The sequence below is a fragment of the Myzus persicae genome, unplaced genomic scaffold, assembly GCF_001856785.1.
Source record: "Myzus persicae strain clone G006 unplaced genomic scaffold, MPER_G0061.0, whole genome shotgun sequence".
Taxonomy (NCBI): domain Eukaryota; kingdom Metazoa; phylum Arthropoda; class Insecta; order Hemiptera; family Aphididae; genus Myzus; species Myzus persicae.
In genome coordinates, this window is record NW_019104422.1 from 519176 (window position 1) to 537707 (window position 18532).

The 18532-nt window shown below is 26.3% G+C and overlaps 1 protein-coding gene across 1 annotated transcript in view; it reads right to left on the reverse strand.

Moving 5' to 3' along the window:
- Window positions 1-18532, reverse strand: part of LOC111042061 (lachesin-like) — a 74468-nt gene that overhangs the window by 27687 nt on the left and 28249 nt on the right. Inside the window, exon 3 of the mRNA XM_022326551.1 lies at window positions 7919-8135. Coding sequence (XP_022182243.1) covers window positions 7919-8135 — 217 coding nt within the window. The remainder of the gene's footprint in view (window positions 1-7918; window positions 8136-18532) is intronic.

Here is an 18532-nt window from a genome sequence, read left to right on the forward strand (position 1 = left end):
TAATCATTTGTATATTTATCCTGTTTTTAATTCTGAACAATATTGCCAAGGAGTTTGCATTAATTTGTTTTAGACAATTTTACTGAGGATATTTTAACCTAGATTCAAAATATATATGGATAACAGTTATTTTTACGTGAAACCTGATTAGTGATATCTGTGGGTAGGTGTTATAAGTTTTTGCTTATATTTTTGTTTTTATACACAATGACAGTTTAAAATTATTTTAATTAATTTTAAGGTATTTCCTATGTATCACGAACATATTTATACTGTTCTGCGGCAGGTCCTTACTGACTAAAAAGTTAAGCGGTTTAGCGGTCTATGTTCCCTCAGAATATTTTTTCATGTTTAGATTCATCGTTAAATTTAAATTAAATACATACATTACAGTACCAACTCAATAAAGAGGTTCAATTGACAACTACTATACTATGGTGAGTTCCCTGATTTTATTTATTAACATTATCATAATGACATTTTAGAAAAATAATACATTTTACATTTTACATTTACCCGTTTACTACTTATTATTAGAATTTATTAGACATATTAGTCTTTTCCCACTATTGTTTTTGCACCTATTACCTGTATTACTTAAAATAATACATTTTAAAATTCTTTAACCGTGATTTTTACTTTTTTAGACAGCCAAACATTAAAATTGCCTTTTGTTTAATTCTATTTTCACTCAAAATCATTTCACTACAAATTCAATAATTTGATAAAAATAGTTATAATCCATCGTTATCCCGTGTGTAGTTATCATTTTTACCTGTTTTGGGTTTTCTAATTTGGAAATTATTTTTTAATTCGTATACTGCAATAGGTATGACATATTGTTATAGAATATTGTTTACCAACATTTTTCATTTCACTTATTTTTGTGTGTACCTAAGAATGAGAAGAAAGATATTCATCATGCCCTGCTAAAGCTTGGAAAGGTCATTTCAACTTCGTAAATTTTTAATAATATAAAGGAAAACAATTTTTATACAACCATCAGTAGTCGGAGGCCATTATATTTACTGCCATGGTATCATAAAACAATTTTATTTTTAAATTAATTTTGGTTTATGAAAATCATAATTTATATTATCTTCCAACGATTAAAACACGAGTTTAAATAACAGACTTATTGTTCACCGTAATATTTCTATTCTCACAGTAAGTTTACGGTGGAGATTATTAGTCAATATAATTTCCAATTAAAAATAAAATTAACTCTGGAAAACAATAAATTCTATTTTTATGCTATTAGTAGGCACTGTGGAGGGGGGGGGGTGGTTTCAAACGGTAGGCACTTGATCTTTATACTTTTATTATTAATTTAAAATTGGTTTCATTTTTATATTTTACAGTATACTTTATTATTTACTGAATGTTTAAATTCAATATACAATATATTAATGGATTAACACAGTGCTCTCAACCTGGATATGATCAGCATATGATAAAACCTTAAACGTTTGCAATATGACATGTATACATAAAAAAATAGTCTTAAACGTTACGAAAATATTGAATATCATTACTTTAAGAATGATGAAAATCGATATAATTAAAAATACGTCACTTTCAGTTTTTACGAAATATTTTTTAAATCTTAATTTACCACCGTTCACGTTACTAAAACAACTGTTTCAGTCTTTAATAAAAATTATTTAAAACAAGCATTTGAAAACCACTATTTTTACTACAATACAATGATTTATAACTCCAAATACATTATACTGAATATTTAGATAATTTTTCAATTTAATTTTGAATTCAGAGACAGTAAATAACATCATAAAGTTAACATTAGTCAGGTGAATATTAGAATGCCATATATGTTGCATATTGTGACTTTTTTAAAAACCATTTCCTATCTTCTAATTACACATGTATAACACTTATGTATAATATTTTAAACTAAGTTTTGAAGATTTTGTTTTATTATATTTTCTATGTTATATCTAATTGAATTATTTTTTTTTATATATCTACAAAATATTCGTTTATTTTCACACATCATTTCAAGTACAAATGTTAATTGATTTTTGAAATTGTTATTATAAAACTAATTAAGAAATTCATTTTTGTCTCAGTACAATCTACGAATATGTGCATTAATTTGTTTTTAAAAATTTAGTGAGTCATTATAAATAATTTGCTCTCATTATGACCTTATTTATAGAACTCAATATTTATATTATTAATGGTGTATTTTAATTTCTCTAACTACCAGATGATGTATCTACTCGAATTAATTGTTATTAAATATTTATCAGTAGGTAAGAAGTTACATTTCTACCAAATCAATAACGCATTTCACAATTACAGTTTAATATGAATCTCGTAATTTTGTTTGAGTAACTTCAACTTACTATATAAAATTTTGAGATTTCAATTACTGATTTTCAAAACATCGACATACCATACTTCTTTAGTATCTATAAATTTCCATTTTGAATTTCGAATTATTTTATAATAAATATATTATAATTAATATTTATTTTCGACTCTCAAACCATACGAATTAAATTATTGAAAGAATGGAATTATATTTCAAATAAAACAATAATACATATTAAATTAAACTTACACATACCTTATAATATTTCTGTTAAAAATATGAATATATTTTATATCTACAGAGTAGATGAATTCAATCTTCTATATTTCTATAACACGTAGAAATGAATATTTACAATTTTGACAACCAATTCATTATATACGCATCAATCACAATGAAAAAAAGATAAAAGAAAATAACCTTTCAGTAAAATATATTGAGATTTATTTTTCTTGACAATCATTGTGTTATTCTATCACAGTTCTAAATACTTACAATTTTCAAGACTAGACTGACGTGGCATTCACTTATAAGTTATATTTTTATTTTAAGTCTATTTTATCTTTTGTCAATTTGACTGACGAACCAATAGCATAAGTATGGCTAAAGATGTGAACACAAACATCTGGACAATTCTCAAATAAATAGTAAATGACAAATGACATTCATCAAATTAGCAACAAACGACCATTAAAAAAAAAATGAATTTGATTTTTTTTTTTAAAGCATACTATTTAAATTCTTAAAATATATTGTAAGGATAAATTAAATATAATATTTAATGAAATACAAATTACCATAGTCAAATATTTTATTTTTACAGAATAAAAATATTATTTGTTATTAATATTTTCAACTAAATAATAATATTGAAAATAGTTACCCTTGTTTCAGTGATTTCCAGTGATATTTTCATTAAAAATAAAAATTGATCTCGTGATAGTAGGTACGATATTTGATTGTCGTATAAGACATAAACACAAACTTTTTTCAAAAAATGTTTTCAGAACCCTCAATAAAAATTAACTGTACATTTCAAGTTGGAATATATTTTACAGCCTAAACAACACAAATATACATTCTATAAGCTTAATAACAAACATAAAATAATCATTCTATAATGACTAGTTATTTGTTAATAAATTATAAACAAACCAAAATAACAAAAGTTTAGATTCAAAGAGCATTTAAAATTTCAATATAGTAGTTTTAATATACATCTAACCTAAATTGACTTTTTATTCTTAATAATTATGATAATTGTTCAGTAGAATGCACGTAAATTTTGTTTAATGCCAATCGCCATACATAATGTTCCAAGTATGAAGTATCAATAACTGTATAATCATTAAGTAGAAGTTAGTTTCAAGTATTTTGACTGAACTAAAGATCTTCTATTCTGGTACACTACTCAATTTCATTATACGTTATGAAGTTCCGCTTCAAATTCACTGATGCAAGCTTTGGCAACCTCAATTAAAGCATTGGTTCAGTAATCTAAACAAATAAACTAGACTTTTGAGGTCAAATAGGATGGTTTTCCATAGGTATGTGTATGTACAAATGTACAATATAATCATTAATCATACTATCTTTCTTAAATACAACTTGACGTAACTTTAAGTAGGTAAAACTATTTATAATTTTGGAATTTCTGGGAAATGATTTTCGAATTAAAATTTGCTAAAAATGTATAGGTGTTCTTACTTAAAATGTCGTCTAAAATTGTATTATTTTATCCAAACCTCTCTCAATTTTAAATGCTCCAAAAGTTAATGACATTATGACAAGACACAAAAATTAAATTTATAAAAAAAGAAAAGAAAAACCAATGTACGAGAGTAAACTCAGTATTAGCTATTTAATTATACGTTCCCTTTAGAATCTAAAATAGATACCATATACGTATTATGTATATGTTACGGTAAATGATGTTATATCGGAAATTAACGTTATTCGCCGGTTATTTACCTACGAAAGTGGGAATTATCGTTATTTTCTAGTGAATAACGTTAATAACCGTATGATTTGGGAAATGTTGATTTTATTTTAAAATAATGTCCAACGAGCAATGATAAAGGTTAGGTTTATCTAATTTTTATCTATTGATACCGATCAAACGAAATTGCTTCCTATTTGAATGATATTAAACAAGAAGCAAAATCAATAAAATCAATTCATATTTATTTGTTTTAAACATTTTTTGGATGCCTAAAAATGTTTAACAAAACCTCAAAAAATCAATAATTCTAATCAATATTGGTTTGCTATATGTGACGCTCCTGCACATATATGTAATTATAATAATATATTCAAAATCAACCAAAAAATTTGAAATATTTTTTTAATGAAGCACACATAATGATTGCCGTAAATAAATTATCTTGTAAAAAAACTCATAGTATTAAACGAAGAAATTTTTTTTTTCGATGAAAAACCTGGTGATGAAATCATATTTTTCCATGAGGACAAAATTAAGAACGAAACATTTATTCTTAAAATGGGGCGTTAGTTGCTAAACTAAATAAAACCAAAGTGACACACAAAGAGTTGTTATGTCACAAATTTTAATATTTTGTCTAGCATAAAAAGTATAAAATCAATTAACCACAAATATGCCTAAAAAAGTATTGAAGCTGGGAGCTAGTGAATATTTACAAAGGATTTAAAGTAGAATTTAGTTGGAAATCGATCAATGCAATCATTTTTTTTTTTAGTGAAACAAAATTACCAAAATACCTCAATAATACACCCTAAAGAATAACATTTTTTCCAAAAAATCGTTATTTTTTTATTAATATAAAAAAATTTTCAACGTTTAAACTTGGAATATCATTTAATAAAATCTTACATTAGTATTTAAAGGTTAATAGTCCATAAATCAAAAAAACTGAGAAATCAAAACTTACAAATGAATAAAAAATAAAACAAAAAATCTTAAATATTTTGTAATTGCTAATATATATATTTGGTAAAAATTCAAATTTCAATAAAAATTAGTTTATAAATTACAGAGAAAATATAAAATTGATTTTATCAAAATCTAGTTTTGCGCAAGAATACCCGTTTTTCCATATTATTATTTTTCCCCGATTATTTTGAAAAGTATTGGGAATTTTTACATTCAATATCCCAAAGTACCAACTAGATCCAATTTGATACCAGAAACCACTCTCGAAATTGAAGATTGAGTCATTTTTTCTACTTTGAACGTGTATTCAAACACAAAAAAATACGCATTATTGTAAAATCAATACATTCATCGCTCCACTCAGAGTATAAAATATGATCAATGGACAATGACCATGTATTGAAAATAAAATTAACCATTGTTTTTAGTAGGTCACTTGGGTTAGATTTGTTAAATTTACGTTTTAGTTTTTAATTTTAAAGTGAAGTATCATAGTGTTCGAATAACCATTCTGAGTAAGGTTCATTATAAATAAAGAAACCGCATTTTGGGTCAAAATATGCATAAGTTTGTAAAAAAAAGGGTTAATGTTTTTTTAATTGTATATAGAGATAGTCATAATATTTCTTAAACAATCTCTAATGAAAATGTCATGTATTAGTTTCAAATTTCTATTCATGAAAATTTAATTTAAATTACATTTTTATAGCGTAAACCTCTGTATTTTTAAGAACGCTTTTATTCCTTAGACTATTTTAAATGTTATATACTGAATATAATTTCTTATTGATTTAATACAAGTTATACACCTATATAGTTACACATTCAATTAGATATAAGTAAATGTTTTTTACCTTACAAAGTGTTTCCGAGAAGTATTGTAATATGAGTAATACCTCTATCTTATAAAACCATACCAAAAAGCAAGAATCATATAAAATGTACTTTTTAATACAAGTAATGAAAATACATTAATTTATTGTTTTACGACGTATATTTAGTGATTCTTATAATGTCATACTCCGTTATGGTATTTAAATTGTATAATTAAATATTAATAATTTATCAAAAAATGTATCAAATAATTTAACTAAGGTCCCAATCACAAATTTATGAACACGAAAGTAACATAAAAATAGCCTTATATTATATTATGTGTTAACCTGGAGTGTGTTTGATCTTGGTTGGTTATTTGTTTTTCTTATTAATTAAGCAGCAAACAAACTTGTAACCAAATAATTACGTCTTTATTAGATAAGACAGAATTATTACAGGGAAAATATTTATTTATTTATTACTAAATGTTAAGAAGATAAATAGATTAGTAATGGTACAATTACAAAGTATTAAAGTTTTTAGTTACTAGTTACGTTGGAGTTCAAGATCATCATTTTTTTGTGTGGATTCCGAGTGAAGCCAGCAAAATGTTAGTTTAACAATTGTCTGTGATATAGTGTTCTCAGTAAACACATTTTGGGTCAGTAAAAATCTCATAAAAATTAATACTGCACTTTTATTGATTGAAAATTAAATACATAATAATGTACTTTAATGAAATCATTTTTGGAATTGCTTGGTAGTGTTTTTGATGGCATTTGAAATCAACAAACAATAGACGAATAAACGGAAGCAAGCATCCGTCTTTAATAGAGTTTTAAGAATTTTTGTTCAAAGTTGTATGCAATCATTCAAAATGGTTTTTCGAATTCAATTACCTAGTATTATTTCTATGTTAAATTATAAGACACCCGTCGCACTGAACAGCAGGAGTTGGGGGGATCCTAGTCCAGCAACTCACCTTGTATCTTGCATATGGTGTTTGATATATATTTTTTTATTAGTATAGAATACTATGAATATTCATACAGAATCAAAATATATTGAAACTTTTAGAATTATTTTTTCCACTTTTTAATTTTTTAACATGTTCATATTTATTATTATAATGAAAATGCTATTTTTAATTAATTCTTTAAGGAAAATAAGCTGAAATAATATTTTTATATAAATATTGGTACCTATGTTTTTAAATAATCCCAATAAAACCATGTTTTAGGTTAAAAACAATATATTTATTTAAAAACAGTATTTTTCGATGACTTTTTTCGTCAATGACATGACTCATGACGCCATGAATATTAATTTGTTTTTTCTATATTATTTGGGAATTGTCTTTAGTTTGCTGTTGTTATTAGTTTTTACATTGTTACATTTTTCATTATTAAAAACAAAGTAAATAAGTAGGTAGGTATAACCGTTGTATTATTAATTTATAATTTTAAAACACCAATAACGGACAATTATTTTGTTAAATATGTTTTTAATTATTCAGGAAAATTTTGGACTGCTTTCGAAACTAAGTAGACAATATTAAATTCCAAATTTCTAAATATAGTTAGTTGGTATTAACGTTTGTGAACCGACATCCTACAGTCTATATCAACGATACTAAAATGATAATTATTACCCGAGTCACTGAGAGCTAGTAATAAATTTAAGTTAAGATTCCTTATTTTATAAATTTGTATTAAATGTAATCACTACAAAATCATCATGTCATAAATTATTAAATTATAAATATTTAATTTTGATTTAAATTCTAAAATGATAATTTATATCATACATATAATAATGTATTCATTTAAAATATTGGTTGTTTTACTACTCACCAAAAACAGTGAGATTCACCAAGAACTTAATTTTTGGCTCAGTGTTTACTTGGCATTCATAAGAACCCATGTCTTTAGGAGATACATCTTTGATCTGCAAATTCCAAATAGCCGAATCTCTCAGAGGATGTTGAATCCCAAACCGACCATCATTAGTAAACAAATGTGGTCCAGAAGTAAGTATATGTAAGTCACGCATTCTAATCCATGACAAAACCTAAAATGTTTAAAAAAAAATTAGATAGTTAAAACTAATACAATTTTTTTTTTTATTTTTTTATAATTAAATTCCAAATATTTAAACAGTTTGACTCTAGATTTGCAATAAATATTTATTTTTTATACAATTTAATACCTGCAAAAAAAAATTTAAGTACTTACTCACTTTTTATTCAAACCTAAAATGGCATTCTTGCATAAAATATTTTAAAGGCTAACTATAAATAGCGTAAAAACTTCTAGCCATACTTTTTTGCAGAAAAGTAGGTCTCAAACCGCAAGAACTATTTATTATTGTGTAATTGTTTTTTAAATAATAATTATATTTATTTTTCTCGCATAGATACAATTTCTTTGAATGCGTGCACTAATACTTCGTAATATAATTTCAACTATAGTAAGTAATAAAGAACTTACATCCTTAATATAGTTTAGTTTTACTAGGTATCTGAAATCGATAAGACTATAAACTAAAAAGTTCAAATAAAGGAAACACATTTCATAAAAAAAAAATGTATTGAATAAAAAATAATTGTGTAACTGATTAATATTCTTATGAAGTTTTCAACTTCCGAGGTAATAAAATAAACTATTCGATTTGCATACCTTTATAAAATACAAATTTGATCAAATGTGTATTTTATACATGAATAAAAATATCTCATTGCTCAAGAATTTATCAACCATACAACACAAGTATCATAAATTTTAAAGTGCTGTCATCGTACAGGGATCAAGTTTTTTTATAAAAATAAATCAAGCCACCGTTTGAACTGGTACACGAAAATCGGATATGAAAAACGAATTTTATGTTTCTCAAATTACTTTAAAAGTTTCGAGTAGAAATATCCAATCACAAAGCTATTCAAAAATTTAATTTAAATCACATATCGTGCCACCATTTCATATACATTTGGTCGGCCTCCTAATATAGAAATGTTTTCGTTTTGTGTTTCAGTATAAAGATCCATTCATTTTCACATAAAACTCCGATAAATCTTACTGAGCATAAAGTGTTGCGGGTAAATGTTTGTACGGTTGAAATAAAGGAGACAGATTAGCTACGACAGGGTAAAGGCCGTACCAAATAATTCACACATTATGTTACACGATGTGTAAAAATATTGCCTAATATAAACCACCTCTTTCTTGTTTTGGACGAATGCCTGCAAAATGAAATCTACAACAGCATATTCAATATTCAAAAAAAAAGTACAGAACAATATTATTCTGTCGAGAAGTTGATCAAAATATTTGCATAAATAAAATAAAACAGCACATTCACATGACAAATCTTATAGTAAACTTGGTTTAAGTAAAGATTTTAAAAATGTAAGTCTTAAAACTATCTTCTATTTTATGCAAATTGCAAAATGTGTATACAACAGTGAACAGTCAATATTAGAAACTGTATAGTACGTATTTGAAGAAAGAATAATACAAGTTACACAATTAAATATTGATATTCATGGACTTAGAATTTGCTAAAAAAAATTTACATTTAGAAAATACCTATTTTGTTTATCTGAAGTTTGTTTTAATTTTTGAATTATGTGAATACCCCGATGTTTTATTTAAAACTTATACTTTATTTTTTTTTTTTAAAGAGTGCTTAGTTAGTAGTAAAACGCATTTAAGAAATATAATATGATTTTTAAATACTCATACGCGAATGTAACCCATAACCGCAATAATTGCAATAATAGGTAAATAAATGATTGAATGTAGCATATTAGTGTTTATTTTAACTCGTAGGACTCGTAGCCCGTAGGTATTACATTGACGTCACATAAGACATTGTGATGCTATCATACTACTCATTAAAAATATTGATATTATCCTACTTCCTAATTAATTTTCCAGAACATTCATAAATAAAAACATCAACGATAATATTCAACCCAACGAATATATATGTAGGTACTTTCCTAATAATTATTATTATCTAGGTAATATTTAGAATACAGCTCGTTTATCTACTAAACGATTTAATCAAGTTTTAATTATCCATCTGAATATAATGTAATCAAATATCCTGAAGTATAATTAGAAAGTATTATTAGTGTTTGTACATTACTGATCTGAAATCTATAAATGTGCACATTTGTAAATCTATTACATTTAAATTCATTACGGACAGTAATAATTGGTAATATTTTTTAAGTCGTAAAAAGTATTATACTTTAAATAAAATATTATGTAAGGTTCGTAGTTTATTAGCTTAAAATTAACAAACCATCAACATTCAATACTCCGTGTAGGTACCTTATCAGATAATTGGTAAACCAAATTTCTGACAGTGTTTTCGAACTTCAAAGCTAAAGTGCTTTATATAGTTTAGCTTTTTATAATTAACATTAAACGTAATTAAGACGTTAAATATTAAAAATCGATGCGAATAAAACATTTTTATTGGGTATACCTTATAACAACGTTGTTATTTCATTCGAGATAACGTGATGTGTCAGTTGTGAAGCGTATTTCTATATTACATACCTAAACTTACAAACATGTTAAATGTTGATTAATGTTAATTAATTATATAAATAAGAGAATAACCTCATGTGCTGCTGCTGTAAGTAAGTGAACAAGAGTATTGATAAATATTATTCTCATAATCTCATTGAATCTAGTTCCTACAGATAGTTAGGTAGACAAAATTTCAGTGTACTATACAGATGGACTAGTGATACTGTGTAATTGTTTCATTTTTTGATGATAATTAAACATTATTTTTAAACATGATTCAAAACTAAGCATTTTAAGAACTAGTAATTATTTTCAAAGGTTTTAGGTAGGTACATAAATATGAAAACATAAAAATAATTATAGCTTCGGATAAAATTATTAGTATTTTTACAATAATGTTGAAACAATCTTAAGTAATCATTATAATTGAATACAAAATGCTCACTCTTTTTATTATAGTAAAGTCAGTGAAAATTAACAATAGATTTGGAAAAAATGCTTTCTAGTAAATATCAAATAATAATTTCAACATGAATCATGATGTATGGTATAGTATACCTAGTATTCATCTAACAATATATTTCACTTATAAAGATAAAATATATACACGTTTAACTTAATATATAACATATTACAATAACTTATGATTTATTTATAATTTTAAAATTCATCTTATTACCCAGAATTATTACCCAAGTAGAAATATTATTAGTACAAAACATTAAACCATCGCATAATATTAAAAATATTATGTTTTATAGAACGTTGCAGTTTGATGTGATTACATTGTGTTTACTGAGGATTTTCTATTGTAGTTACGTTGACGTTTACCCTATAGTGTAGTTAATGTACAGTGCACACAAATGATTTTTTTCAACTAAATAATGTAAGACAACTGACAAGACAACGTCACATAGGTACAATATTGTCGTGATCAGTAATTTTATGTTGATTATGTATTCGGTAATGTTTTTTATATCTTAAATATTATTATAAATGTAGACTTAGGCGGTAGGTTGTTTAAATGAATCTACGCTTCTCGTAACATAATGTACAATGTTAAGAGATAGCTGCATTGTCGCCGTGCAATCCTGTTGGAACGCGATTACTTGTACATAAACATTATTTCGTCTATAAAGTTCATTGCAAGTACGACGACGTGATCGTGCATTTGAAATAAGCAGTCGTTATTCTGATATATCAAAACTATGCCCCTCGTATTCCACCTAAATACATAATGCGACGTAAACGTGAATTAATTAAAACCATCAAATTAAAATACGGAGAGTCGTAACGGTGATATCGCTAATAATTTTATAAAACTATGCGGTAGGTAATACATACGATTAAAATGTTCAGTTTCCGCGAGCACCGATGACAGTATTACTTATTAAAACTATTATGCCGGCAAAATTATAACTGACTGTTCGCGGTGGTGTAAGCAAGCACGTTATTTTCGTACAATATGTAGGTAGGTATTGTTAGTTTAAATAGGTAGGTAGCTGTAAAGAAACAGTTGACTTACGCATCTAAATATTTTTCGTACTTGACTTTGAAATTAATATAGGTACCGAACGGCAGCAGAAATAATTATCACTGTTATTCCGTCGTGTTTTTATGGTTACAAGTTATTATATTATTACTAACCTGAATTAATATTCATGTAATTGAATATCAAGTAGGTACAAGTAGATCTTAAGATATAATTATGAAAAAATTATATATTTCATTTTATATTTTTATTTACAAATGTTCACTTGAGTACTACATATTATAAACGATGTTCTGCCAATGTTCCAATGTTAAAACAAATATTAATCTTGGAATTAAAACTTTTGGCATTCCTTATTGAGTTAAGTACCAAGGACCACACAACCTCTCTCTCTCTCTCTCTCTCTCTTGGTATTACCTTTTGTTTCGTGCAAACTCCAACTCGGTACCAAACAAGTACTTAAACAAAGCATTTCGATCGATCGTCAGATCCTATTGTGTGCGATATTCTATTTTACTTAACATTGCCGTAACTAAATATTAATGTTCTCGAGCGAAACTGCGCAGTCTAGAAACGAATTAATCGATATTTTTACGTTATTTTTTCTACACAAGAATTATACGATTATACAATGTTACAACATTGAAGAAGCCACCATATAGATACATTTTATGGTAAGTATTTATAATATAACACGTATCACGTGAGGGTTCTATCTAATAGGTAATATGCTTTTTACGAGGCAGTATTTAATTTATGCACGCGTACACTGCTACGTGGTCTATTAGTATTTATAGTCCACCCGAAAGCCCGCGCACATAACGTATTAAATTATTTCACGTCGACGAGGAAAAAAATAAGGAATAAAACAACGGCTACAAAATACCCGTGGGTAGTAGACACCCATATCATATTATTATATTAAACGGAAATTTCGATAGCGTAACAATTTTTTATCGCAGTAAGTCACTCGCGTACATTTTAATAACGATATTATTACGCTGCGTCATATCCAACAAAATACAATAATAATAATAATAATAATAATAATAATAATATTACGGGACGGCTTAACGTGCGAGTGTAATAATAATAATAATAATAATAATAATAATAATAATATAATATAATGTGCCGAGAGCCATGTGTTCGCCCCGCGGCAACGGTATCGGCGGCAACTCAAAACGCTCCGGGTCGTGCCCGTCTGCGTGTGTGCGGCCAACGTTCGATTTATGCGTCTCCGACGAGGGTCGTGTCGACACGCCACCCCCGCGACGTCGTGTGTCATAAACGCAGTTTAATTTATTAACGAATTTGCTCGGGCAACGTTTACACGACCGCGACTGCTGTTGATGCCGTAATGCAGTCCTCTAGGTCGGCAGAACAGTATAATAATGGGCCCATGTCGACGTCATCGTCGCCGTATAGTCGTCCCCGTCGTTACCGATTTTAATGGTCGGTATCGGTGGCGGACGCGACAACGGTCCGTAATAAATATGCGTGCTCGATGATTTACAAGTAAATCGTATACGCTCGGTAGGTGTACATAACGTCGTTCAGGTATGTGATATTGTACGGTATTATAATAGAAGGTTGTATAATAATAATAATAATAATAATAATAATAATAATAATAATAATAACAACACCGACGACGATGACATGGGACGCGTGGTTCTTGACGTTTTTCGCCGTGAAAATTCGGTGCGTTAGGTATGTCATTGTCATATTGTATTATAATAGTATAATACTAATCGTATTTTAATTTATTTTCCATCCAACCTGTTGTTTATTAGATTTGCGTCTGCCGTAGTGAAACACGATAATGCAGTCTCTGTTACACGATAAAAACACCGGTATTCTTCTCCTCACTTCGAGATGACGCCAATGAAATTAAGTTACCCGAAATGTTATCAACATTCTCACGAGGTTATTTTACGTTTTTATTTTTACAGATGGTAGACTTCAATTATTTTAGTGTAAATAGCCCTATATTAAAATATATTGTTAAATCATAAATTTGTATTATTTACATTATTAAGCTTTCCTTATAATAAAGATATGCCTATGATAACCTCGAACATTGAAAGAATTCAACAATGGCTCTGGATCTGACTGAGATCGAATTTCAAATTATTAGTTAGGTACTCATAGGTACCTCTTACTCGTGTGCCTGCATAAGGGCTCTTTATACGAACGATTAAAATATGTGTATAGAACTGAAGGTCTGAAGTCTTGCACTGAAAGCTATATAAATAAAAATACAAATACAAAAAATATGTGTACACAAATATTGTTATTTAGGTAAGTATCCTCTTAACTGTATAGGCAAGTAAATATATCTATAAATAATTATGACTAAATTATAATAATAAAAAGTTAACCGCAATACCTAGTTTAATTGTACTTTATTATAACTTATAACTTATAAGTAATGATATAAAAGTCAATAACACAACTGCACCACCGTCGTTGAACTAACCACTGATAATAACTAATGATCGTTCATAAAGATATCACATAAACCGCTACTGCATGACTTAAATACAAGTCCTGAGTTCATAACATAATAATGCACATTTTGTATAGGTACTCAAAATATTATCCGAGTTTATAGATTTTGTAAGATTTATTGTTAACATTCACCCTCATGGCCTTATCTTTAACTCCACTATTAATACACGATTAAATTTCTGCAAAAAAAATGGTCTGATTACTTCAAAACGGACTTTTCAATACATTACAAACCAATAAATACATGCAAGTAACTGGATAAATATTAAATTATGGACATAATTGTCTGTACATTTGTTGACATGAAAAATTAATCGTGACTGACAGTTATTATATTATTATAATATCAGTAGAGCTATCATCATAAATTATTTATGAACGTCAAACCATCATCGATTAAAAAGTAGTAAGTATATTTAACTATTAAACCTTTTATTTAATTTACTTAAACATGAACACATATAAAAAATATATTATATTATTTTTTTAACGATGGGTATTATGCTTTTATTTGTATTACAACTTATTGACAAATAATTTATGTTTATTTAACACTTTAATAGACATTATTAAATTATTTTACATTTAATAAAAGTAATACAAGTGTATCGCTTCTAATTCATATTTTTAAATTGATAATAAAAAAGAGGTATATTATTCAGAGCCACTTGTGATGTATGTTTAGGCGAGGGGGGTCAGATAAAACGAGTACCAACAGGTTCTAAATAAGCACGTGCTCCAAATTTCATATCCATCAAATGATGTATCCAAAAATGTGTAACCGTGTCCCGGTAGTTTGGTGGTAAAAATCGATAATCGATAATCTTAAAATTTTGCAACCAATTCGATCAAATTAGTGCTGTAAGTGCATCTCATACAAAATAAGAGTTTAATGTCATTCTATAGTAATAATTAGGTCTAAGACCTAGGTGTATAACGATCCAATAATAGTTCAAAAAGTTAGTATATTCTATTTATAATAATATGGATTCATATTTGATGTATTTATCCTCAGCACGAGAATATATTATTTGGTCGTTCGAGTTTCAAATTAAATATTCATACCGCAGTCGTAAGTGATTATTTTCAATATTTACAGTATTGCACTCTGAACATGAATATGCGTCAGTTCTCAGTATATATTTACTCAGACGGTACAAGTAGTGTATTTGAAGTAATTATTAATATGAGAAATAAACTGTATGGAGTTCTTTTTTCCATTTTTTAGTAGGTACACCTACAGAAAAAAAATACATATATCAGTGTACTTGTTTCATTAACTGCAGTTTTTATTAAACAGGTTCTGTGAAATTTGAATCTTGCCGACACGGCGACACCATAGCGAATTATTTGTAAATATTTCATTGCTTATAAATAGGTACCTTAAAGTATGGTTTAGTTTGGTTTTATGTATTAATATTTCATTTTAAAATATCTCACTATTAAATCTTGACATACACATAGTTAAATAAAGGACAGTCCCATACTGTTTTTACGACCTCAGACAAACTAAACCTACCAAAATAAATAATTTGAAAATATAAGCTATCAAATCTGTAATAATTATCACTAGGATATGGTAAAAAATTATTTTTAGTGATTTAAAACATGCCTATATAATTTGGTTATGCATATTGGTTTTAAATAAAATAACAATTTATCTTTCGTATCACCACATTAAATTTCTATAAAGAAAATGGATTTTTTTTTAAGTAAACTTAAAAACCACATTCAATATATAGGAACAATGATCATTTTTCAAACATGTCGTGTGGTTTAATGAATCGGAGATTGGTAACATATTTACATAGACAAGATAGACATTTTGAAGTTAGAAAACATTTTGCAAACAATGAAACCTAACATTTTTGTTTTAAATATTTTTAATTATGAATTATAGTAAACAAACTTTTACTAAGTTTCGTTATAAATAATTTATCATTGCTTTCAACGTTATGATAATAATACAATTTTAGCTCTCACCAAGATGAGCGATGAGATGATATGCAGTTTATGTCGAGCACCCAGTATTTATATTATTGTATCACGTCAGTACTTTTCTATTTTTATAAATTGATTTCAAATAAATAGTGATAAAAAAAAATCCTTAAGTCAGTTTACTTAAAAAATAAACATTTAATTAAACATTGGTACAACAAGGATATTAAGTATTACCTATAACTAAATATAATTCATGAAAACTATATAAAACAATTATAATTTGATTGAAATATCTATCATAATATTATAAATTTGTATCATCCAATTTTGTTCAATCCGATTAAAATTGAAATATTACAAGTATATTTTCAATAAATTCGTAGGACAAATAAAATTTTTTCATAACTTAAAATTTCCTAAATAATAAAGAAAATAAGATATTAAACCAAAATCTTTTTTAATTGATATAAGTACTTGATTTAATATACCACGAGCATATTCAGTATATTTTAAACACGTATTTATGTATAGGTGAGCTGTAAGTTGGTAAATGTATTGTTTCGTAAATAAATTTATTATTTATAGTTGACTATAAAAAATTCTGCCTGTATTTATTTCTATAATTTATCATAATATATTTTAATATTTTATATTAATTCAATTATTAATATTAAAAATCAAATTCGCTTATTGCTTTACTTGTATAAACAAATTGTAAATAATTATATTATTTCAATAATAAAAAATAAATTGAACACACAAAGTACCTATGTAGTATGCATAGATTTAATATTGCTTTATTATAATTTTAATTAAATAACAATGATCACAATGGCTATTTTTACACCAGATTATCTCAGTAGTCAATATGCTTTTATTCGAAACAACTTAAATATTCAAATCATTAGTATTTTAACAGATTCTAACGCTTGAGAGCATGATGTTGAAGTGTAGTCATTTGAGTTCAGATTAAAGTGTCTCTTAAAATGGTTTAAATGGATTCGAACGTTTCTAGATGAGTTTCTGACAGGGTCAATTTGATTTCCAACGTAAATAGTGAAAAAAATAGAAACCTACTAAACAGTTCAAAAATCCGTAGAAAAATTACATACTTATATGTCGACTTTAATAACTTTTGGTTATAAATTTACCAAATCTCGACCGTGAATTTCCATACAAATCGAATTTGTTTGAAAATATATGCATAACGAAGTTTTTAGTTTTATTGCACCATAAATCAAAATAGTCTGGTTTTATTTTCAAATAAAACAATAGTGGTTTATTTAAAAAATTAGAGTCCATTTGATGAGAGAAATTATACCAGCCTGGCGGGTGATTGGATTGAAATTTAATACCTTTTACCGAGGACAAAAAAATATATTATTACAAAACATATTATACTATTTTTATAGTAACATTAAAATATACCTCTTAAAAGTTTATTAAATTATCTAGGTATCAGTAAAAACTTAATTTATATTGCTTTTTTACACAAGTTATATATTATATAGTTAGTTCAGTCTAGTACTCGATTTATTATCCATATTATACTTTTGACATATTAAATTCAACGATAGTTGTAAATATTTATGAATAAACATATTATTTATGTGTTGCCTTCTTATTTAATACAAAAATAAAACTATTCTTTATCCTAAATATACTTAAACTATGACAATTTCAAATGTGTTTTTATAGGTAATATAATTATTCACAAGTTGTTTATCATTTATAGTAAAGTTTTCAAAATTATATATTAATTGCAAATAGTTTTGAAAAAGATAAATAGGTTTTCAAATAGGTTTCTAATGTATCAAAAAATACATTATTTAAGTACTAAAATGTTTAATACCACTGTCTCGTTAATTCTGTATCTTAATATAACAATAAGAAATTATATATGTTAATACAAAGCTTATTTTATACTTGATGCACAGTCACAGACAGATGCCTACTCTAAACTTAAAAGAAAGCACATA